The 24,440-nt window shown below is 41.8% G+C and overlaps 3 protein-coding genes across 4 annotated transcripts; 1 reads left to right on the forward strand and 2 right to left on the reverse strand.

The window, feature by feature from the left end:
- Window positions 1-1,991: 1,991 nt before the first annotated feature.
- LOC116207556 (E3 ubiquitin-protein ligase PRT6) lies at window positions 1,992-12,592 on the reverse strand. Of its 2 annotated transcripts, XM_031540553.1 has the most exons (18): window positions 12,577-12,592; window positions 12,012-12,434; window positions 10,321-11,433; window positions 8,554-9,770; window positions 8,244-8,384; window positions 7,737-7,980; window positions 6,928-7,647; window positions 6,278-6,466; window positions 5,498-6,180; window positions 5,117-5,168; window positions 4,342-4,972; window positions 3,816-4,024; window positions 3,116-3,648; window positions 2,909-3,013; window positions 2,749-2,815; window positions 2,585-2,662; window positions 2,417-2,485; window positions 1,992-2,289 (listed from the first exon to the last, which is right to left on the reverse strand). In XM_031540553.1, the coding sequence occupies exons 2-18, from the start codon at window positions 12,081-12,083 to the stop codon at window positions 2,218-2,220; spliced, it is 6,195 nt and encodes a 2,064-aa protein (XP_031396413.1). In that variant the 5' UTR covers window positions 12,084-12,434; window positions 12,577-12,592; the 3' UTR covers window positions 1,992-2,217. The 2 variants fall into 2 exon arrangements, with proteins under 2 accessions (XP_031396413.1, XP_031396412.1); XM_031540552.1 differs by lacking the exon at window positions 12,577-12,592 and having other exon boundaries at window positions 12,012-12,530.
- Window positions 12,593-14,370: 1,778 nt separating this feature from the next.
- Window positions 14,371-17,950, forward strand: LOC116207558 (probable serine/threonine-protein kinase PBL11). The gene is made up of 6 exons (XM_031540554.1): window positions 14,371-14,915; window positions 15,274-15,602; window positions 16,169-16,304; window positions 16,416-16,558; window positions 16,813-16,936; window positions 17,278-17,950. Exons 1-6 carry the CDS (start codon window positions 14,864-14,866, stop codon window positions 17,730-17,732), a joined length of 1,239 nt encoding a protein of 412 aa, XP_031396414.1. The 5' UTR covers window positions 14,371-14,863; the 3' UTR covers window positions 17,733-17,950.
- Window positions 17,951-21,227: 3,277 nt separating this feature from the next.
- Window positions 21,228-24,011, reverse strand: LOC116207559 (expansin-A6-like). The gene is made up of 3 exons (XM_031540555.1): window positions 23,754-24,011; window positions 23,348-23,666; window positions 21,228-22,059 (listed from the first exon to the last, which is right to left on the reverse strand). The coding sequence occupies exons 1-3, from the start codon at window positions 23,905-23,907 to the stop codon at window positions 21,750-21,752; spliced, it is 783 nt and encodes a 260-aa protein (XP_031396415.1). The 5' UTR covers window positions 23,908-24,011; the 3' UTR covers window positions 21,228-21,749.
- Window positions 24,012-24,440: the final 429 nt, after the last annotated feature.

Below are 24,440 nucleotides of genomic sequence, written 5' to 3' on the forward strand. Positions count from 1 at the left end.
TGAACTTCTGTTCTTATACATTGCATAGAGTCTGAAGGGCGTCTACTTGATGCCACTTTTCCCTCCTATTCATAGATAAACTGCAAATCGTTATATTTCTAAGCTTATTAACTCGAACTCGTTTTGCTTCTCACTCTCAGGGCCTGTTTCTGCTCATGTCATGAGGGACATGTTTGGCAGGCCTGTTCCCGCTCAAATCAAGAGAGACAAACAGTGATTCTTCTTGTTTTTGGCCGCAGCCGTGCCCGCATTGATGCATGCTTAGTCTTGGATACAGTTGCTGGACTTCTTTATTACGAGAAATCCTCATTACCTACTGTAATTTACTGCTTTTTATTGAAGACAGAATACCTCAAACTGTATTAGGTGATGTCTGTCCATTTTTATCGTGTCATGTCTGTACTTGTTTGTGTCGCATACGTGCTGGGATTACTGACTTCTATCGAATGGACTTTGAGCGTGCTCGATGGTTATGTAATGTTGATTTGTTGCCCGAAGCCTTTGTACTTTTTATTTATACCTAAATACTCTCTAAGAAATACACACATTTTAAATTTCCAGTATATTCTTGTATCCGGATTATTTGAACATTTCATCTCTAATACTTTAAGAACGCTCTCGTGTAGTTCTATCAGCACAAACATCATTCTCTTAATTGGGGGGGTGAGAAAACGTCTATAGAATGCCGCCCGTACATCAGGACAAATTACATCAGATTAAATTAGCTGATGCTTCCTGCAGGACTCGGACTATCTTCTCGTCACATTTCAAGGCAAGTACCGTACGCATTGCTTTAAACATAAATTGAAGCATAGAAATTCCTGAGGAACAAGTCTCGAGCACATCGCGCACGACAGCACACCACATTTTGCCTGAAACACGAGAGATTGTGTCGGATTTATTCGTCTGCCGAGCCACGTCTATCGTATGAGATTTGAAATAAGAACCTGAGGATAAAACTTCAGTCAACTACATTAAGAAGGCTTACCATTACAATCCTGCTTGAAAGCCAAGACGAGAGCATGGGATGTCTAATTTTCGATGTTTCACGATCTGCAGAAGACGATTATCATCGCTAAATGTCATTCCAGTCCACAACTCGACTCTGCAAGACCGAATGCTTTCTCCATTTGTCAATAAGAAAAATGAGCAGAACACTAGCATTGCTGACCTCTGTTAAAGATATTGAGTGGCCAGCCTACAGCACAAAGGCGCCGAGAGTTGTCTGGCAGAGGACCTACGAGCTTCAATCGGATCCATGAGAAGCCACCTGCTATGTGGAGGTATATTCTCCTAAGTCGATGACTAATTGAGGGAAGAAAAAAATCATTAGCTACCGACGAAAAAGACCTTAACCAAAGATTACACCATGCAGATTATATACAAGACGATAGAATTTACACAAAAAAAAAAACAGTTCCTCGCCATACAACTAAGAGCAGCACAGTGTTCCTCATTCAAGTACAGAGGCTTCCCTGGTGGTAATTCCACTCCCTGCTGGATTTGCAATCACTTGCTAAGTTAGGAAGAGTCGGTCATGGTATGGACTCCATATGCCATACCACCGCTTGCTAGGATCACGGGTAATACGCTTTAGGTTTAGGGTACTGATAGAATCGAGTAATAATTTAAGAGCTGATAAGAAAATATCATGATCAGGATTTGTTGGAATCTGCATTGTGCAGCCAACTTAGTCTCACGATTTCGATAGCCACGATCAATTTGATTGGATTCTTCATTCATAATTACTAACTTGTCATTTGGATTCTCGGGGACACAGTTGGTGAATTGTCAAAGCAGCTTTAACTACATATCATTTTCCTTTGTTCCTTCGGTCTGCCTATTTGGCTTTCCATCAACATGAATATCATTGTTTTAGTTCGGAAAAACCATCAATTGCAGGACTAGGATGCTAATTGCACTGCACAGATCCCGTGCAACAGAGTGGGATCGAAAAGCAAATGACACTGAATTGGACTAAACACTTAAACTAAGAAAAACTGAACTGCCAATGACGATAAAATATATATATATATTTATATATTTATATTTGTATTACGGATAAAAAAGAGACATCACTCCAAATTAGAGGACTCAGCTGAGAATGTACAAAGGCAAAACTAATTACATCAGATTCACACCAGTTGCTTCCCACCGATGGGACCGAGCAGAAAACCACCAATGTTAACCTCTTCTAAAGACACTTGAGGGGCCGACCTACAGCAGAAAGGCACCGAGAGTTGTCTGACGGAGAACCTTGGAGCTTCGGTCAAATCCATGAGAAGCCACCTGATATGTGGAGGTATTGTCTCACTAATTAATGACTAATCACGATAAAATTTCATCAACTAATAAAATAAAATAAAATAAAATGTCGAGTCACAGATTATGCTACAGAGACTGTTAAAGTCCTCACCATATAATTTAGAGCAGCATAGCGTTCCTCATTCAAGTACAGAGGCTTCCCCCGGTGCATTTCAATATCCTGACAACACCACAACATATCCATGCAAATAAGATTTTAAAAACTTCATGTCCAATCCAGAGCTAAGTCCCAAATACTCCGCAGAAGAAAGTCATCTACCTCTTCACCAAATGCATCTAGATACGGAGATGGCCAAGGCGCCTGCCTCGCAGATCTTTGGAGCAATATGGTTGTTCTCTGCCACAAGAAAGATGGTGATAAATTTGATCTAAACTAGAAGCAAAAAGAGGAAAATTCATCAAAGAATTCTTAGAAAGCCCTACCCTAATCATTAGGAACACACCGGTACCAGCACCACAGGCAGTTGAATGAGCTTGACATCCACTTTCCCTGCAAAACAAGATTTAAGGTAAATTTGTTTTAAACTTGTTCCTTCAACTTCTGAAAACAAAGAAAACTTCGATAATTAGGAATTCAACCAACCTGCAGCATGGTTTCCAGGTCGGCGAGCATAATCTACCACACAACAAGCACAATGCTGGCTCCTCCAGAACAGAATTGCAGTCGGGGCACCGCTGCTTTATATACCTGAAGTCCATAATTACCATCCAAGTAAGTTGATACTAAATAATATGATGGTGAGAACAACAACGAGATGTTTCTCATAAAAAGAGAGATGTGAAAACAAACCTCCGCAAAAGATCCTGGTACACATGAGGCAGCTCCATCAACTTAAAAGGACTTGCACGGGTGCAATGAACAACCCATTTGAATCTATTAAGTTCAAACTCCTTGAATAAGTGATGGAACCATCTTTGAACGAGATGCCGAATATTTTGATCCTTGAGAACAATATCAACTGAAGGGATCTTGAACATTTTCTCAAGCTCCTGAACCCCTCTAAGCTCGAGGACATCACTAGACTCATCCATGTTATCCATAGCCTGGAAAGTTGCATCCAATTCACGATTCATATCAGAGAACGGTGCAGGTGTTGAGGAATTCACCAGCTTCCACAGCAACAAGCACCTCCGCAAGTAAGGAAAAGTGAATCTCTGAATTGCACTTCTTATGCTATAAGAGGAGTCCATGTGATTGGAAACAAAATACTTGTCTGGGAACCTAGACTCTGCCATTATTTTGTAGATATCAGCAATTAGACAGTCACGGAGATCTGATTCATCCAGCTTGAATCCGGATTTCCAAGTATATGTAGCTATAACCTGCAAATTCAAATACAATAAGCATAAAGGAATCACCTCACAGTAAATAACCTAACGTGTAATTATGTATATAAATATATACATATATATATATATATATATATATAATATGTATTGGAAGGCGCAAGGAAGTTGACACAAATAGATTATGGAAAAAGATGGCACACCTGAGCAACAGAGACTGCATAGAAGATGTGCACAAGAGATAGAAAGGACTCCTCGCTAAATAAGAAGGGGAAAGGAAGACAAAACAGAACCCACATCAAGGATGAGAAAGGGTCATGAGCAAGGACTGGTTCAACTGCTCGTCTCCAGAACTGGGTATCAACATATGATATTTCCTTCTCTGCATCTTTCAAGATCCAAAACAGATTACCTATGTAGCAGAATTGAATTGCATCAGCATATGAGCGATGTGTAAGCACAACTATGTCAGCATAGTAGAAATTGCTAAAATTCCAGCTAGGGCAAAAAAATCATTATTATTTTTATTTTTATTTTATTTTTTTTATTTTTTTGGGGTGGGGGTATAGGTGGAAGTTATCCATCTGCTGCATCAAGTATAAAATATATAGGTAAGTATAAAATGTAGTTGTAATGGAGGCAAAAATCTACTAAAGATGTTCAATTGAATGACATAAAAAATTACTAAACAAGGATAAGAATAAAGGTAAAACATAAATAGCAGAATACCTCGTTGCTCATCAAGGTTGCTTGGGTAATCTGAAGAAATTCCAGAGCAAATAGAATCTGCGAAGAGCTTGATACCCCTAAACCTTTGAAGAACATCTAGAGCATTCTCTGTCCTCGTGCTTTGCACAATTTTCAGAAACAAGGACAAAATAAATTTTCCAGAAGATGTAAGTTCCTTGTATAAGTTATTGAGAGAAACATTTGGTGCAAGAGAAGTCCTTCCAGTGCGAGCAGCTATTTCTGTTGATATAATGGAGTACCGAAGAGTATCCCACATAATAATTGAGCGGCTTGTCCTCGCTGATCCTAACAATTTCTCTTGTTTTCTTGGAAAATACATCTTCGACAGCACACCAACAAATGATTCAAGTCTCAACTTCAGTCTTGCATTACACTGCAAGGAAAAAGCTTTAAATATTTCACCCTTATTAACCATCTCAGCCACTGATTGCAACAAAAACAGGGCCCGTGGAAGGTGAAGACAAGTAATATCACTTCCTGCTGCAGAAGGGCATTGCGACAAATTAAGGCTTAAACTCGGAGGTTGATTCCAAGCTACTCCAGAACCAGAAGGCACTGCAGGCAAGACAGAATTTGCAAGCCGTCGACAAACGGGGCAGAGAAATTCACCCTGGAACCAAAAGGATAAGTCAGGATAACATAAACCCAAGCATAGAGTGAAACGAAGTTTTTTTTTTTTTTTTTGGGGGGGGGGGGGGGGGGGGGGGGGTTGGGAGTTTCAGTCAATGTCGAGGAAGGGAAGACGGAAGAGCACCTGATCCAGATCCACTATATGCCCCCCCTCGAACACGATTCTTCGAATGTATCTGCCAAATTTCAGAAAATCACTTAGTGCCATTATGGAAACATCTGGTCACTTCAGAATTAAAAGATGAATTTATCTAGAGAAAAATTCCTCAAATGTGTTTCGCGTGGAGAAGAAAAAGATACGCTATAATTCACACTTTACTATTTTTCTTTTTCTTTTTGACCTAGAACATGAATAATCAGAAACCGGTGTAACCAAAAATCCAAAATGATCTCACTCGTCAGAAGATCAATCAAGATCCCTTATCTAGATTGCTTACGCATATTGCGTAGATGTCTCCAAACCTTTTTAACACATCTATTGAGAGTAGCAATATATACAACCTACCTTTCCTTCAGAGAGGATAAGTAGCGATCTAGACATCCGTGGTGCACAGCATGACCACAGGAAGAGAGATATATCCCATCACAGTCTACAGGACCAAATCCATCAAATGCCGAAATATTTTCCATAGACACCTCTGTCACATCTTCATCACGGGCATTTTCAGAAGCTGAAGGGTTTTCTGCTCTTTCTCGTTTAAGAAAAGCTACGTACTTCCCAAATAGAATATTTTCAGCATCCGTTTGTTCCCCTACAACCCCTTCCGCTGCTGTAAAATTAACTGCTCCAACTGATCCTAAAAGTTGCGGGTTTGAATGCAGGTTTTTCTTGATCCACAGGTACATATCTTGTTCCAATGTCTCGAATTTATATTCACTGCCCTCCTTTCTATCAGCTGATATGCATGGCGGGTGGAGATTCTTTATTGAAGGGATTTCAGCCTTGACAAATTCTATAAAGGCATTCACTTCACCTGAATGGCCATAAGAAGCGAATCTACGAACGGCATTTTGAACCAATTGGTCCAATTGTGAATGAGATATGGCTTCTGGAACACTTGCTAAAGAGGCAGCTCCACATTGATCACTGTCCTTGCTATTCACAATATTAATATGATCTTTATCAGGCTGTTGAACTCTGTCCCATGATAGTGGGCCCCTATCCACGAGACTGGCAAGCCTTGATTTCTAGTTCCAAGAACAAAGTTCACATTAGTTTAACTGTAAGCACACCAAAAGATGGGGAAAAAAGGAAGGAACAGTAGAATAGAGGGTAGCTTCATACCTGAAGATGAATCAAGAAAGAAAGGGGAATCTTGGAGGTGGTATCATGACAAAGAGAGCATACATCCCGAGCAGACTCCTGTGTCTCATTTGTGGCAACTGACTGGGTAACCTCTTCTGCAGAGGATAAACCCTCACCCGATGAATCAATGCTAGCTAAAAACTTTGACTGCTCCGCTCTCATTTTTGCCTGCAACAGAATCCTCAATCAGTTTGAAAGCTGAACTAAGAAAGTTAATGTTATAACCAAACTCAACCCGGGGCTAACAAGTAGGTACTTCTATTGTCCATTCAACCATATCATATATCTAGTAAGTTGGTCCTCCAAGGTTCTGCGCTAAACCCTCATTTTTTAGGCTGCTGATGGCTGCTCACCTCAGATAGCCATCCCGAAGGTACAGCATCAACAAAATTCATACTATGACCTTATGGGGAAGAAATAGAAGAAAGGTTTGTATAGTCCATATGAACAGGTTTGATATCTAGGCTTATCTTGTGTATACAGTATCCATTACTTTTTTAGCAGTATATAAAATAAATATTCATTCTTTCTTCTCTCTCTCTCTCTCTCTCTCTCTCTCTCTGGCTTTGCTTATATCAAATCAAACAAATGAAAGAACTCGCAGTCTTCTGTGCTGCTCGACATCCTACCATTATGGCAGCCTGCCTCTGTCGAGCTTTTGCCTTGCGTTTCTCGCCATCAGAAGCTGAACCGGAGCTGCCCATATCAATGTTCAAAGCTGACTGAGAGAGCTGATTTACCAATTCTGGTGCAAGTTGCTGCAATTTGGTCATGCAGCTGGAGTCGAGCTCAGCACACTTTTTCAGTAGGTTCTCAACCAAAGATGATAGGTCACAGCTGCCCGCATCTGCGAGGCTCTCTCCGTCTCTCTTGTGCAACTTCTTCAGCATAACAAGAAGTGACAACAAGCTCAGCTCACCAAAACCATACGCCAAGCCATCAGCGACTTCTTCAGTAGCAAAGGCTAATATCGGTAATGAATCTCCAACATAAGATAATAACTTATTGGATTCCCTCAGTTGAAAGCAAATGTCCAATGCAAGAGAGAACAAATGCAGTGCTGGTATAAGGACAGTATCTGGCGCTCGAGATTCAGATGGTTTATCATTCAAAACAGCGTAAAATAGGACTGCCCGGATTATTTGAAGGATCATTTTACATGTAGCTACTCCAGCAATCCTTGACAGAGGTGCATAAATGGGAGTCCATCTAGGCAGCTGCGCTGTTACTGCTGACACACTACAGAATCGAGCATATCTTTCTTCTGCCACTTGGAGATCTCTAGAGTTCCAACGAGGATGGTACAAATCCAGTTCTTTCCAATATGGCCATCTCAGTGAATACATGCCCTGGGACAGAACAAAATATCAACTTAAGTTATTCTCCGACTATCAGCTAGAAATCAAAAGGCAAAGCAATTAGAGGGGACAAAACCAACCTGATTGTAGCCAGAGGGATTGGAATACGAAGCAACTGTATCCAAAACTTCTTGAAGCCTGGAAAATTTTGACAGGTCACGGGGGAGAGCTTTGACAAGTTGACTATGAGTAGCATCTCCAGCAGCCAACTTATAAACTAACTCTCTTCTCAAGCTTTCGGATGTGGTTAGTCCACAAAACCGCCTTTCTTTAACTATTTGAATGATAAGAGTGAGCATTTCCTGTACAAGAACTGGTTCATACCTGTCAATGGCAGATGTCATGCTTATCAGAGTCACATAATCCATCTGCATAATTCAGTACTATAGTGCACCCCAGCAGGAAGAAAGAAAGGGAAAAAAAAACCACTTCGAGTAACAAAATCATATGCGTAGCTAGAAAGATAACATGGACTCCACTATTTCTTCGAAATTCTTTTCCACAACCATTTTGTAGGGAAAAGGAACAATCTCCTAGTAAATGGAAAAATAACATGATGAAAACTGCTCAAGGAATTGAGTGTTTACTCGCTAGCGCGTGCCGGATTCAGAGATAGGTAGTTTGAGAGTCCAAAACGTTCTAAAATCCTTTTAACATAGAGATCCGGTGGAGCCAATGCAGCACAGCACTGCAGCATAAAAAGGTCAAGCTCCAAACCCTGCTCAGACCTGCAATAAGGAGAGAATAAGCTTTGATCATGTGGCACAATATATCCACAAGGAACAACAGCATGAATAGCATTCCAGGAAAAAGGACCAGAAGACATATAGAGAAGTATCTATAGCATTAAGCAGAGAATAACAAAAGTATATTTGTTGCAGCAAAGCAGAGTAATACCATCGAACAGAACGATACCACTCGCAGGACAATAGAGCAGCCTCCCCATTCTTCTTCCACATTCCAGCATGAACCTCTGCAACAAAGACCCTAATACGTAGCGGATGCTCCATAGTAAATGCAGAAAAACCTAAAGGGTGGCATCGTCCCAGGATATGCTCAAAGAAGTTGGAAGAGCTCGCTGATGGATGCCAAGGGATTGATATAGTAGATTCACCATAACATTGTTTAAGAGCTCTCTGTAGAAGCAGAGATAGCAAGCGATGTAATGGAATGTGAACTGATATATCTTGAGAACTAACATCATAAATTATATTTGGCCACTCTGACAGACTCAAAACGTGCAATGCTTCCGACTCTGGAGCATGATCATCTCCCACAGCACCACTACTATCAGAACTTGTAGTGGAACCAGAAAATGAATGACCTTCATCTCTCAACATCAGTTTAACTTCCCGCTCTGAATCTTTCCCGTCTTCTAAAGCCATACTGACATCATCATCTTCTGGTCTAGATTGTTGAGCCTGTTGATCATCTGAACTGCTAAGCCTACCAAATATGTGTCTGCCCCTTCTGATCCTCAATAGCTTCTTAAATGCAGAGAAATTGCTACTGGAAACAAGGCTAGTGCTCCGAGATGAGGCTGAAGGGGCGCCTAAGGTGTTATCTGCTAATAACCAATTCTCCAAAGCCCTCAAGCATTCATATATCAACCATAACACAGGCGCTGGAACCCTAAGTTGTAAATCAGTTGTAGAATCATCATCAGGAGCCTTAGATCCACACCCAGATGGGCTGCTCATCCCCGTCACACCACATGCAGAGCTTTCCTGCGATAACCGCCCCACTTTTGCATGTCTTAAACTATCTGCATCATCACTACTCTTTTGACATGTATTGAACAAAGAGAAATCACTCGTCTCTTCAAAATGTGCATCAGAATAAGCACCATTCACCAAGAGAGAATGAATACTCGCTATTGAGAAACACAACCCAAACGGCAAGTGCGTATTTTCAATTTCTTCCTCAGCGGGTATACCCGTTTCTCTCTTCTGCGGGTTCATTCCTTGCACGAAGGCCAAAAGTTTCATCCAGGTTCGCAAGATATCTTGTTGATTGCAAAGTATATATTTAGGAACCACAGCATGGCTCATGACAAACCGAATATCTTCCACAACACGGATGGTGGTGTCATACAGGCCTTGCCATTTTGTGACCTATAGATAGACAACATCAGCCAGTCCCAAAAAACAGCAAAGTAGAAGCAAATTACAATTAAACTAAGAAAGGACAAAATAGACTCTTTCTTTTGTGGTACATTGGAGATGAAATTGAAATAATCCTTGCAGGCCTCATTACTATTGCAGTAAGCATACATTAGGGAGAAAACAGAGCCTAGTACTGTGATTTTATATCTTCCAATAGAGGCAAAAAAAAAAAAGAAAAAGCTGATACAGTTGAACAAAGTCGTTGCTCCAGATTGCAACCAAAGATGACAGATCTCCAGGAACTTAAATCAAAAGAGCATATTATTCAACTAATGAGCATCGCGGGAGACTGATAGTCATTCATAGCATGTTTTCTATCGATCAGAAATACTTAGAAAGGAGCAAATAAAAATCATGGCCAGAAGATTGCCACTTCTCCATCGTTTTGTTTGGCTAGAAAAGGTTGCCTCTCTCATCTTAGAAGCAAAATCAAATGGCTATTAAGATCCTACTGATCTACCAATCCCAAGAAAAAGCTAAATCTTTATCAGCCAATTACCTGTAAACGACCATCTTCCCCAGCAGTGGAAGCAAAAATTTCTCCTAAGCATCCAAAGAGCATCGCTAATAAATTCATTTCCTTTACAAGTCGTGGGGTCAATGTGGGCACTGTGAAGATCTGCACCGAAAACGTTGATATTGCAGCATAATCCTTGAAAGCATCATCATTGCACTCTTTCACCGCTTCACATACAACAGTTGGATAGTAACTCAAAAATGCTTTGGCAAACTCGTACTTGAATGAAGGCTCTGCCAGCAACTTCAGTAGGAGCTCATGGAGCTTCTTTACTACCAATTCATTCAAAATCCTCTCAGATCTCACCAGAATATCCAATAAGCCATCACATGAGAATAACCTAATCGAAACAAAACTCACCAAACTCTCACTGTGCTTACAAAATTCTAAAAGCATCTCAACCACAATGAAAGTAAGGTCATTTCCAAATTTTGTCCCCTCTACGGAATCATTACTTGCTTTACGCCTTTCCTGGCGAATAGATTCAGCAAGCATCAACTTATCTCTCCAGCAGGAGAAAAGGAAATCAAGGACAGGCTGCACAGACTTTGCAATCTCTGGCGGAAGAGGCCTTATCCACTCTGCACCTTTATGCCTAGAGCAGAATCCCTCACGCTTCCATGCAGTTATATCTCCACAATCACAGCAACCACCACCGGTATATATAGTAGAATAATCATGGTCCTTGTGGTCCCCATTTTCAAAACAGGGAACGCATATTGCACATGTAGGGTCCTGTTCACAGGTTCGGCACCGGTATGCGATATCATTATTTCCCCAGACAGCACCACAAACACCACGCTCACCAACATTCATCTCAGAAAGGTAATTGAGGGCATTGGTCGGTTCAGACCTAAACATCAACCACTGCAACCAAACCATACTTGCCCTTAACCGCTCCTTCACTGTTAGAGCGCCTGCAGTCTTCTTAGATCCTGCTTTTGATCTTTGTTGAAGCTCTGCTACTTCCTCGTCCGAGGGTAATATTGCAGATACCAGCTGCGGTACCCAAGACTCATTACCCCTGACAAAATCAACTAGTACAGATTGGAAGCTGCGAAGATACTCATCTGGAACTCCAATTTGAGCAAGCTTCTGCAAAAGATTGAGGCAGCCAGAGGAAACTATACCAGTAAGCCACGGTACAACCCGAAAACAAAAGGCAGCAAGATCAAGCAAGCATATTTCGAACAAAAAAGTACGGCAGCAAGGGTGGACAGGCTCGGTGAAAAGCCTAGCATACACATTCATCTTACGTTATGATTTTTTTACTGATCATCTGACTCGAACTACTCAAACCCAAAGGACTTTTTTTTTTTTAAACCCTTTTTCTGCTTCCCACCAAATAAAGTGTAAATATCGAAGACAAAAAAGATATATTTGATCGCAGTTCCAAGTTTCCCAGCATTATTAAGCAGCCATATGCAACCCCATCACGAAACACGACAGAACAGAGTACTTGATAATGCACGGAATCACACTATTTCACTGCCAGCAACAGGCAATATCCTAATAAGAACCACTGAAAAATCACTTATTCCAGTAATAGGAGAAGAAATGCAGTCACTTCAGATCATTTGAACATCCTAAATTCAACTAGAGCTACAACTCGAGATAAATTGCGAATTAGCCAAAGGAAAGGAGGAGGATTGTAATAGACGGGATGGGCGTACCGCCCTGATTCGATCGTCGGGGCTGGTGAGGCTGCCAGTCTGGGGTGGGGAATCGATGTCCATGCTGTCCATGCCGAATAAACAGACAAGACCCGAGACGAAATCCGCGCAGCACGGGAGGCGCCTCAATCGGGAGCTCTCACTCCCCAGATTTGCCTCGGGAGCTCACCTTCCACCACCGATCGCCTCAATCACACACACCGACCGTCACATAGACAGCGGACCACCGGAACACTCACTGTCGGACGGAGACGAAGAAGCAGCCGATGTAGTTTGAGCTCGCAATCACCACCTTCCTCGCCCGGCGGCTCAGCCGAAAGAGTAACAGGCGAATCCCGACGGAATCTTCTTTTCTCTTCTCTTCTCGTCTTCTCTCCGGATAAAGTGAGGGAACTGCTCAAAACAGCGGACAGCCCCTCTCGTCTGGAAAACAGCAGAGGAAATTGGAAAAAAAGAAAAAAATTCGAAGATTATTTCCTGCTTTCGTTCGAATTATATAAATTTTGTGAAATTTTGCTTTTCGGACAATAATTGCAAGCAAAGTGCTCATTAATTTATACGTAACTGAGCAACAGCAAAGGATTCTCCTTGCCTTGTCGGTTTTCTTTCTTCTTCTTCTTCTTTATTTTTTCATTTCCGATAAGAGCACGAGATGTCACCTGATCAGTCCAAATCCGACTACAAGTTATTGCTTTACACGGTTAAAAATTCAATCGCCTATAGCGCAGTTCGCGAATTGCACCGAACCTCCTACTCCGTCGATTCGGCGTAATAGTGTCGGTTTACTTGATGGGCCCCTCGGTCGTACTGGGCCCAGATGGCTCAATAGGCCGGATGGTCGGAGGGATGGGCCCAGATATTTTTCCATGGACCAGCTTTGTTGCAATGGGCTATGGGCCTTCGGCTAGCGGACAAGAGAGGTAAAATGACCAAGAGGCCCCTCTCGGGGGTTTGACCGAGTCGTTGATGAGCGCAAAAAGTCGTCGATTATCAAACATTACCAACAGCCCCCACCTAAAAAATGGAATCTATTGTGTGGAAATCTGTTGTTTCTTTCGGATAAGATTGAATTTTTCTATTTAATACTTTTCTTATAGTATAAAGGACATGTTTTATCGATTTTTAATTGAAATCACGATAATTTAAGTTTGGTTCTTTTTTTTTTTTTTTTTCTTTTTGGTGAATAAAGTTAGGTAGTTTGACTATGTATTAAAAGGGGAACGAGAAAATTTAATGACAATATTTTGTTAAAGAAAAGCATTTCGTATTGGAAGTTGCTGCTTCTGGATGTAGCAAAACAAACCGAAACCACCAACTTTTTTTTTTTTCTTTTTAATTATAAGAGAGGTTTATGAGTTCGATATAAGAACTTAAAAAGAATATTTTAGACTTTTTTTGTTACATAGGGAGTTTTATGGGCCTTTTATAATAAAATTAAAATTTCAATAGTTAATAAAAGATCAGGCGTAATCGTATCAAGTATCGAACTTAAGATCTCTAGATTTTCAGGCAACAAAACTACATTACACTCTCTTTGATGAATATTTTAGACGTTATAGAGCTTCTAATCGGTTATATTGAAGAAATCATTAGTAAAGTCTCTAAAAATAGAGCTTATGATCGGCCATATTTAGAAATCATTCCTAAAGACTCTGAAAAGATAAGAAACATTAGGCAGAAATTTCATATTTAGACGTGAATCTACGAACATATCTGCCAAAAGCTAGGAATCTACAGAGGCTTGCAAATCACCTAAAATGAAAAACCTTATCCCGTTTGATTTTGCAATCTGATTTTAAGATTTTAACTCTAACTTTTAACTCTACTCACTACACAATAAAAATCAATTTCAATTCAAAAAAGTGAGCCTCATATATAAACTCACATATAACTCCATTATACTTAATTCAATTTTTAATACTAAATTATCTTAACTATTCATTACTTTTTCAACAATTCAACAATACAATCATTACACAATCATCACTTTCTCTTAACTATTTATTATTTTTTAATACTTTTTCTCATAATTCAACATCACAATCATTATAACCCAATTAAAATCAAAACTCAACTCTACTTAACTCTAAAACTAAACTAACCATCAGAGTCTCCGACAGATTCACTGTGGCCGTTATGCCTTTTTCTAGTGTCTTGCCCAATCAATGTTTCAGAAACTTACCCCAACAAAGACAGGACAAACGATAAGCTGTTAGAACGATGACATGTAATTTCATTTCACGTCACCCAGAAATGTGATTGCTCTCCATTTTTATATTCTTAAAACTAAGCAATCAAACGAAGATTAATGCTGTGTTTGTATATGCGTTTGTTGGGGGAATTGGAGAACAGACAGAGACAAAGTAAGCTAATAACATTCGAGTCAACCGTCTGCCTATCGGTCCAAAAAGGCTACCCAAGCAATCACCAGGTAGACCGCTCTCCGGAGATTTTCCTTTCCCATTCCTTCCTTCCTTCCTTCCTTCCTTTGACCTTTACAACCTCAAATCTGACCAAGACATCCGAACTGGGGAAGGCTCGGAAGCTCAGATATCAGCTTCCTGGTGAGAGTTTTGGGGACCCTTTTGCTCGTCAGTGAAAAAGCTCGAGTCTTGATCCTGCTTCGAGTGCTGTGCTGAATTTGGGGAGGTGGGCTTTGCTGCTTTTCACTGTTGGGGCAACTTTCCCCCGATCTTTTCTCTGACAGATCTTTGTTGGGCACAAGATCTTTGCTCGCGGGTGTGTTTCTCTGTCTTCTCAGGTCCCCTGCAGCTGCATCTTAGGAATTTATAGCTCATAGAAGCTGTCTCTTGTGAATCTGAAAACCTCAGCTTTGGTCTGTTGTCTTCTTCATGGGGGTCTGTTGGAGCAACAAAATCAAAGCAGAGACTCCCTATCATACAGGTACCTGTTGTAATCTGTTTGCTTCCAACATCTTCTGAGCTTTATGGTTTACTGCTTGAAATGGTACAGCATTTTCACGGTTAATCTCATAATAATTGGTTCCTTTTTCATGAGTTTTTGCCCGAAAATAGAAAAGCTGAAGATATCTCTGAAGTTCATAAACTTGGCAGTTGTTGAACTGCGGGTAACATGCAAGATTGTTTCCCTCTAAGACCTTAAATTTTCGAAGTAAAAGATCTCATAAGACTGGTTGAGTTCCCTCCCCGTATTCACCATTCGTTCGCAAAAATCAGCTTCTAGTAGAATATGGAGATGATTTTCTAGCAATTTGACCTTTAGGAATAATGTGATCCCACAGGTGTAAACTCGAGAAATGTAAGCCGAGATGATGGGAACGACTTGAGCAACTTAAGTGGCAAAGTCTCATCGGCTTCGGTGCCACAGACTCCTAGAAGCGAAGGTGAAATCCTGCAGTCCTCTAATTTAAAGAACTTCAGCTACAGTGAACTAAAGATGGCCACGAGGAATTTCCGACCCGATAGTGTACTTGGAGAAGGCGGATTTGGTTCGGTGTTCAAAGGTTGGATTGATGAGCAAACGCTTGCGCCTTCAAAGCCCGGGGCTGGCATTATGATTGCTGTGAAGAAGCTTAACCCAGAAGGGTTTCAGGGTCACAAGGAGTGGTTGGTAAGTTCTGTTACTCGTATTACTCTTCAATAAGTAACGTCAAGCTCTTGATGGTACCGCTTTCATCATATTGTTTGATTCTACGATGACCATTTGTTGTAGAATGACAAGGGAATGAATAAAATGACATGAAAGTTATATTTTCTTTTGACTTCATTTCAACTCCTGACAAGCGTCTCACAACTGCCATTAGTATGTGAAGGAAAGTTAAGGTTCCGGGATGAATCTCTCTACATGGTGCCGATATTATCTATGCCATTGGTTAATTTCTGTGAGGGAGTGGCCATTATCGTGTGAATGTCTCTACTGTTCGAACATTAAACAAGTAACTGTGTCACGCCATTTTCCGAGGAAATATGCAATTCAAACATACAGAAAGCTTTTAATCTACATAGGGCTTCAGACCTTTTCTTTTCTTTCAAAAATGCAATTTTGTTATGATGAGATCAACCTCAAATTGCACTGGAATGGACAGACTAGGGTGTTGCATCCTGTGTTCTGCATGTCCAAAGAAACAGAGGACTTATAAGTTTTTTCATTTTCTGCTCAATTTTGGGCCAAAACAGGCAGAAATCAACTACCTCGGGCAGCTACGCCATCCTAACCTTGTGAAGTTGATCGGATTTTGCCTAGAGGATGAGCACAGGCTTCTCGTCTACGAGTTCATGTCCCGGGGCAGCATGGAGAACCACCTCTTCAGGAGTAAGTTTCATTTCCTTTGTACTCTGCAATCACTTCTACTGAATTGTATTTTCCGCCGCCTCGGTTGCTAAGAAGCTCATACCTTGGTTTCCTTGTTACCTTTTTGTGCAGGAGGAACATATTTTCAGCCCCTCTCTTGGAGCCTTAGGATGAAAATTGCCCTTGATGCAGCTAAGGGGCTCGGTTTCCTTCACAGCGCCGAACCAAAAGTCATTTATCGTGACTTCAAGACTTCAAATATTCTGCTTGATTCGGTATGAAGCTGCGCATCATCTCTAATTATTCTCATTGAGTGCTTTTCCTTGGTATGGTATTGTTTCTCTTGTTATTTGATTACCATTCTGCATGATATTCTAGATGTTAGAGAATATTATTCCTATTTTTCATTTGGTTCTATATTATATCGGTTACAAGTACTTAAATACCAAAATTGTGTTAATGTGGTGGATACACTACAAACTCAATGAACTTACTTACTTACCAAGATTGTTTTTCTATGATGGTTCAGAGCCACAATGCGAAGCTATCGGACTTTGGATTGGCGAGGGATGGGCCCACTGGTGATAAGAGCCACGTGTCTACACGTGTCATGGGGACTTATGGTTATGCTGCTCCTGAGTATCTTGCCACAGGTACCACAGGATTTCTTCTATTAGCAACTTCAGGTGTCATTGTCTTCTTGGCATGACTAATTCGGTCTTTAAATAGGATAACTTGCTCGACAGTATTTCACGAGTCACAATGGCTAGTAAGTGCATCCATTAAGGATTTTTTGTCGACCGCATTAGATTCTCGATGTGACTCTTTTAATTGATTAAGTGCATGGACTTGATCATCTGAACACTCTGGAACCTATATGCTACAAGTAGTCCTGTTCAGTACATCAATCTTCATGCGGCATTCCTCTTTTTTTCTTTTTCTTTTTTCCCTTCAATCCAAATGTGACAATAAATCACAATTCTTTCTTTGGAAGGCCATCTCACTCCGAAGAGCGACGTATATAGCTTTGGCGTGGTCCTCCTGGAAATGCTTTCGGGAAGGCGAGCAATAGACAAGAACCGGCCAACTGGGCAGCACAACCTCGTGGAGTGGGCGAAACCCTACTTGACCAACAAGAGGAGAATTTTCCGAGTCATGGATACCCGTCTCGAGGGCCAGTACTCCCTTGAGCAGGCCCAGAAGGCCGCCAACCTTGCCGTCCAGTGCATATCCAACGAGGCGAGGGCCCGCCCCACCATGGACGAGATAGTGGCCACCCTGGAGGAGCTTCAGGGGTCGAAGAACCGGAAGGACCGGCGCTTAAGTTTGCATGGGAATCGCAGGTCCAACCCAAAATCTCGCCGAGGCTCCGCCAATGAAGGGTCTAAAATGGCTTCCGCTGCCTCGTCTTACCCGAGGCCTTCGGCCTCTCCCCTCTATGCCTTGTAGAGACTTCCGGAAGTATTTATCGAGGAGCCGACAGTTGAATGCGTGTCTCATCTACGGTACCACGGAGGATCTCGTCCCATGTACAGTGTTGATTATTAGGCTAATCTTGTCATGTAATGGAGTCATTAGTGTGTTCAAAACTGTATGGACAGCTTGCTGAATGGTTGAGGGACTCGCAAATTTTGTCGAGGTTTTCTTGGTCTACTAACCTTTTTCTCTATGGGCCTACGGTGCCCTCGTAATGGGCCTCATTCATCGGACCCAGCCCAGGATCAATTTCATCTCCTCCAAATCAGTTTACCGACGTCCCCCGACCTATTTCATCTGTTCATATCTATAGACGGTGTTCTACAATCATGTTTGGTCCCAAAGATCGGAAAATATGTTAAAACCAGACCAACCTATTAGGATGCGTTGTCGTCTAAATTGCGGAAAACGTGTTGACATTGGATTAATCTATAAGGACGCATTGTTGTGTAAACACACGGTTGTTGTTTCACGATCCTAATGTATCCTCTTCGTTCTCGATCACAAGCAATGTAATCGGACCGGGAATAGAACGATACGGCGCCCATAGGATAATTCCTAGGATATCGCCAATGTGAAAACAAGAGAAATATCTTTCGAATTTGTCCCAATTCCCTCTCTTGTTTCCGAATGGATAAAAAAGATTCCCATATGATAGAAGCCGAGATGCTGCTAATCGCGAAAGCATATCCTGCAAGCCTGATATTGCACAGCGTTGCAACTTATTCGTGCCGAACTGACCGTTGGTCAAAATTTATAGTCCGAGATAGGTCGAAGACAACTCCTGAAAGTTGAATTGTATGAACTGTGAAAAAAGGAAAAAAGAATCGGCATATGATATCGGGATTTATCCTCGTGATTCCGAGAAGGGGGTAAAAGAAGAGATGGAAAAAGATCTAGGGTCGTACCGAACTCGTTTTTTCGTAACCGAAAGTTCTCTTTATCATGAAGTGATGATGATAGGAAATACTATTCCTCTTGCTTTACCCAAACGTGGTCTCCTCTTCGAGGATAAAAAGACTCGATATCAACTGTGCCCCTATCACCGGCCTATTCTTCTTCTTCTTTTTCCAATTGAAACAAAGACAAACCACTGGCTTATCCACAAAGCTCGACCAAATTCGACATGCGATGTACTATGTTTTCCGATTCCGACACGTAGCCACATGTCTCGACCGTACCACGATATATCCAACATTGTCTCCGGCAACTCAGCACGAACGCAATAGCACGAAATCGATATTGATATACCCGGTTATACGAGGAATGGGAACGAGTTATGGAGGAGCGAGACAGGGAATCCGTGAAATATGCTTCCACTAGGAAGAAAAAGGATTGAAATGTTCCTCTGAGATGACGCCATAGTTAACTGCTTTCATTGATATTTGCTTTTGAGTCCAAAAGCACAAACTATAGCACAATGTAATAAAGCGGCTCTGTCGATATGCTCAAGTTGCATAAATATCTTCGGTGCACCGGTTCATAAGCCGAGACAATGCATTTCCCGAGCGATTCCGGGTATTGTCCAAGTCGGGATCAAATTGGAAGGACTTTTAATCAGATAAGGAATATCGAATGACTTTTATATATTTTTTAGTAAATTTCGATGATACTTCCTATAATTTAGTAAATAGTTAACGACATCTCCTCCTTTTAAAATTAACCATACACCACCCCTCCTTCCGCAGATGTGACACCGAGAGCACTTAACCATCGCCGCGTGAATGTTGTGTCATTGTGTTCTATAAACTGACCCGATATATCCGACTTTATGGATCACAATAACACAACATCTACGTGACGATGATTAAGCACTCATGGTGGCACATCAGCGAAAAGAATGGTGGTGTGTGATTAATTATGAAAAGAAACGGCATCGCTGACTGTTTTTTACTAAATTATAGGAGGTATTGTCAAAATATACCATTTCTCCGTAGTTCTTCACAAATGTCAATTTATCCTATCCACTAGTAGTCTAGTAGATGTATAGGGATTGATAGGGATGGGACACTCAAAAACTCAATGAAAAAAGATTAAATAAGAGAGAAAAGAATCTTGCACACTCATGTACGTGGTTCGATTCAGCGGTGTGTCACCCCACGTCTACGGACAAAGAAGGTCTTATCGGTTCTTTTTTTACTATGAACGATGAATCAATGGAGTCTAAAGTGTTTCATGTACCCTGATTACAATGTTATCTCTGAGACACTCACACAATACTCACCCAGATCACATGCAAAGAGAAGTGCATTAGAGACATAAATCCCATCTAACAAAGAAATTAGCTAGGTAAGGAAATAAGAAACAAGCCAAATATAATTCTGACTACTGTCGACTGTCCATAATTTAGATCTTTTTTCCCGTTACTTGCTTGTCTTTTTTTTTTTTGAGCTAATCCAAGGTGTACAAGTTTCGTCCGACTAATCTTGGGATTTCATAAACCCCGCGTGTACGGAGCGGATAATTATACTAAAAACTTTCCGGTAACTTTATGAAATTTTGAAATCGAGATCAAGTTAAGTCACTCCTTAATTGCTTGATCAAACCCCTTAGAGTTATGCTACTCGTTTGTCAAGCCTTCAAGTACCGAGACGAGAATTCGAGCTTCATTCGACAATAAATAAATATATATTTATATATATATATATAAAAGGAAAAGGGCGGGCAAGATAGAGAGGGGATTTGGGGTGGAGTTTTCGTGTCTATTTATTATGAAGGTGGGGAATGGTCTGGGACGACAACACACATGAAGAGAGGTGGGGTCGGGCAGCAGAGAGGAGAATTGATTGGACAAGAACGAAAATTGTGAATTGACAACACGGTGTCGTTTATCGACGCGGTGATGAGAGCAATGGAAGCTGAGCAGCTGAGCTGAACCTCGCATAGCAATATGCCAATAGCATACGTTACAGCAGCTGCCAGTGCCAGTGCCAGGCCAGGCACCCACACCACAGGCATCTCTACTGCTCTCCACTCTGACCATCCACCGACAGAAGGCTTTGCTTGTAGGCTGTAGCTAAAGCTAACCTTACCTTACCTTAGCGATGTCTGCTTCTGCTCCCCTTCCCCCAATTGGCCCATTCTTCAGTTTCTTTTTTCCGTTTCCTCGGTTTCGGTGAAAACACGATGTATATCCTTGATTTTGAGATTAATTTCGGTTCGAGCTTAATAAATGGTCCACAACTGAAAGATGTTTCTAGTATATTTCATTACCAACTGTGTATTGTCTCGCGATTCATCTGTAAATGCTTGGAGTGACATTCACATGCTAGATATACCAATAAATGTCTAAACAAGTTCAAAGCTACATAGGTCGTGAATCGGGCTAGGACACAGTTCATTGTGCAGCAGGGACCTTCATTAACAGATTAGCAATATCCAACTTAATCACGAACCATCGAATGGTCCACTCGATGCAATTAGTCGAGATAGATAAGAGTAATAAAGCAATGAGATAGAGACAGTACATATACTAAATACGCTTTCTATTAATCATACCATAATGTTTGGAGTTGAACAAGAAGAACGCAGGAGAAGAGCAAAAGCTGCGGGCTACAATGTTCCTTTTTTTCCCTGCGGCCGCTTCAGCTCAGCCACTCTCCCCCTTTGGCTTTTACTTTTACCACGCCGGTCTTCCCTTTCGCCAGCAAAAGCAGCAACCCCCAATATTCTAAAAATTTTAATATCAAAGACCCAAATTCCCCTGAAGACAGAGTTTGGCCCACACATACTTTTACTTTTTCCTAGATTAACCCCAACCCCACTGTCCACTTCTTTTCACTTTTACCCTTACCCCTGTAAAATCCTTTTTTCCACTCCCTCGGCACTTCAAATTTCCCCGGGCAAATAATTGGAGAAACAGGAGGCGGGAGCCGTCACCAATAAAACCCAAAACATCGTAAATAAAACCTGTCCCTATATTACTAATAATAATAATAATAATTGTTTGCAGCTTGGATTGGACGTTGTAGTGGACCGGGTTCGGTCCCTTCAGACGCGGAAGTTCTTGCCAGTGAAGGTCTGGCCGAACTGCCAGTTAGCGGGGGCGATGTTCCAGGAGGTGGAGGTGCGGCGGTCGCTGCCCGTGACGCGGAAGGAGAGGGACTGCCCCACGAGTACCGCGTTGGACTGCCAGTTCTGGCCCCAGTTACGGCTCATGCTCATCCACCCCGTGTTGGATCCCTTGATGCTCAAGCGCACGATGTCTCCAGCGCCGGCGACGTTGGTGATCAGCACCAGGTTGAAGTAGCGGAAACCGTTGATTGTGAACCTTATCCCACCCTGCTTCCTGCAAGGAACCCTGCAGTCCCAAAACAGAAAGCAGACATTAACACAAGAAGCCAAAGGCAATGAGAGGAAACGGCGCGTTTTTTGTGGGTTAAGGGCCCGGGGTTTGACTCAGAACATGAATTTTATCCGGTTTTTGAGGTAAATTATAAATTATTATTTCTGAGAATTAACACATAATAAATTATTAATGCTCCATTTGGTTTCGCAATTAAAATCATAAAAAATTTAACTTTAACTTTAACTCAACACATTATATAATAAAAATACACATTTCTCAAGTCAAAAATTTTAACTTTAACTTTAAGTCAACACCATACACAATCGTTTATCATTTTTCACGATCAAAATTAAAATTACTTTAATTTTAAAACTAAATGCACCATAATTGTTTGAAGCCGACACTAGAAAACAAACTCTCAGTCCACAGGAAAACTTAGAAAACATGTTCAGGTTTGGGATTTAAATATGAAAGCTTGAAAGAAAGCAGTTGAAATTTAATAATATTCATGAGAGGAAACAAAACCTCAAAATAATTTCCCATGACATATAGAATCAATCATAAATAATTTTCGAGATCTGCATTCGATCCAACAAGACTCATTATCCGGGAAAATTTCCGGGTCCCAAATTACGAGAAAACAGAAAGTCCATATGCTGAGCTGGTCAGTGCGAAAATGGGTTGACGAATAATTGACCGGACCCAGCAGTAAAACGCGTCTACTGAGACCATCATTAATGGAAAGTGGGGCCGAATCCCGACCTCTGAGAGAGTGAGAGCAGAAAATCAATTGGTTCTGTTTCAGTAAGAGACAAACATGCCGCTCGCCCCTAGTGGGGATGATGAGGGACTACTCTGCATTGGCCACTCTGTTCAGGTTCCCCAGAAAAAAAAAAAAAAAAAACCCGGCATATAAAGCAAGCCACTGAAAAATGGCTTTTTAATGGCTCCGGCGACATTTTCAGTTCACCTTCAGGCATTTTAAAGACGAACAATAATGTTTTGACCCATCAATGTTCATCCGTATTTACTTGCGAAATGAGCCCTGAGAGGACACTTTAGCCCACCCTAATGAACTCACCGGGGAAAAAAAAAGGGGGCCGAAAACGATGTGAAAATGTTCCATTCTTCCGAAAATGAAAGCAAATGCATGGAATTTCGTCTTTTCCCTATATTCTTTCTGGGGGTTTAGCCAAAATGCGTATTCCTCTAACGGACTCCGTTCAGATCTCAGCAGCGAACAAAGTATGGCCGAAGTTGGAAAGCAGGAGAAAAAGGGGGGCAGAGGGGACTGACTCACCGGCGGTAGGTGACGGGGACGATGCCGGCGCGGTACTCGGCTATCTTGAGGAACATGGGCATGGCGAGGTCGAAGTGGGGGCGGGGAGGGTTGCACCAGCCGCCGTTGTCACTGGGGAGAGCGAAGTTGGGGGGGCAGAAGTTGGTGGCGGTGATGAAGATGGAGGGGTTCCCGGGGTTGCACCACTGCGGCTCGTCCTTGCACTTGATCTCGAAGCACGCCCCGCAGCTCAGCCCGTTGTTGAACAGCGCCGTGCTCAGTGCCCCCGTGTTCACCCCGTAACCCTGGCTATACAGGTTCCCGTACCCACACGCCCCACCTGTACACGCGCAACAATCTCAAATTAGGACCACAGCTACGTAACACAGACGGTATAACGGAGCAGAGAGAGGTTGCTAGTACGTACCCATGGTGCCGGAAGCGTCGCTGCCGCCGTAGAAGGTGGCGTGGGCCTCCTGCCACGGGCCACCGGTGAAGACGCCGGGAATGCGGGCCTCTGCCGCCGCGAGGAGGCAGAGCAGAGTGGCAATGCAGTAGAGGGCAGTCTCCAGACGAGCCATTCTCAGTCTCAGAGCAGAAAGACGAACAGAGAGAGAGAGAGAGAGAGTAGGCGGGGAATGGATGGGGGAATGGGGGAGAGCGGGAGGAAGGTGGAGGTGCTACTTATTGAGCGGCAGGGGGGAGGGGTTCAGTAGTTATTACGCCTTTTTTAATTTAATAATATATATTATTATTAACGATTATTATTATTATATTTATATATTTTAATTTCCTTTGGAGGACAAAATAATTACATGAATTATTGTGGTTTTCTAAATCTTAATGTGATCATTATTATGGAAGTGTGTTATCCAGGAGATGCTAAAGTCTTAGAGAAATCTCAGTTTCGCAGCGCGAACCGTGCACAAATCGCGGTAAAAGAAGAGCGCACGAGAACGCTCATGTGTGATAGTAGATCCATGGGGATTTCGATTTCCTTTGCCTCGAACGCTTTGTCAAAATATCATGTTTCTCCCGCAGTCTTTCGACCACCATCAAACAACTTGTGCAAGACATGTTATCCTTTCACCTGGCTTTTTCATTTGCAATGGCT

The sequence above is a fragment of the Punica granatum genome, chromosome 5 (assembly GCF_007655135.1).
Source record: "Punica granatum isolate Tunisia-2019 chromosome 5, ASM765513v2, whole genome shotgun sequence".
NCBI classification, from domain to species: domain Eukaryota; kingdom Viridiplantae; phylum Streptophyta; class Magnoliopsida; order Myrtales; family Lythraceae; genus Punica; species Punica granatum.

Excerpts from the sequence above, each read along its gene's own strand:
- LOC116207556 (XM_031540553.1), bottom strand. The coding sequence starts at position 12,083 with ATGGACAGCATGGACATCGATTCCCCACCCCAGACTGGCAGCCTCACC. Across the intron at positions 7,648-7,736 it reads ATCCCTCTGGCTACAATCAG|GGCATGTATTCACTGAGATG; the intron begins GTTGGTTTTGTC and ends GTTCTGTCCCAG. Across the intron at positions 2,816-2,908 it reads ACCTGGAAACCATGCTGCAG|GGAAAGTGGATGTCAAGCTC; the intron begins GTTGGTTGAATT and ends CTTGTTTTGCAG.
- LOC116207558 (XM_031540554.1), top strand. The coding sequence starts at position 14,864 with ATGGGGGTCTGTTGGAGCAACAAAATCAAAGCAGAGACTCCCTATCAT. Across the intron at positions 16,559-16,812 it reads CAAATATTCTGCTTGATTCG|AGCCACAATGCGAAGCTATC; the intron begins GTATGAAGCTGC and ends ATGATGGTTCAG. Across the intron at positions 16,937-17,277 it reads TCCTGAGTATCTTGCCACAG|GCCATCTCACTCCGAAGAGC; the intron begins GTACCACAGGAT and ends TTTCTTTGGAAG.
- LOC116207559 (XM_031540555.1), bottom strand. The coding sequence starts at position 23,907 with ATGGCTCGTCTGGAGACTGCCCTCTACTGCATTGCCACTCTGCTCTGC. Across the intron at positions 23,667-23,753 it reads CGACGCTTCCGGCACCATGG|GTGGGGCGTGTGGGTACGGG; the intron begins GTACGTACTAGC and ends GCGCGTGTACAG. Across the intron at positions 22,060-23,347 it reads GTCCCCGTCACCTACCGCCG|GGTTCCTTGCAGGAAGCAGG; the intron begins GTGAGTCAGTCC and ends TTGGGACTGCAG.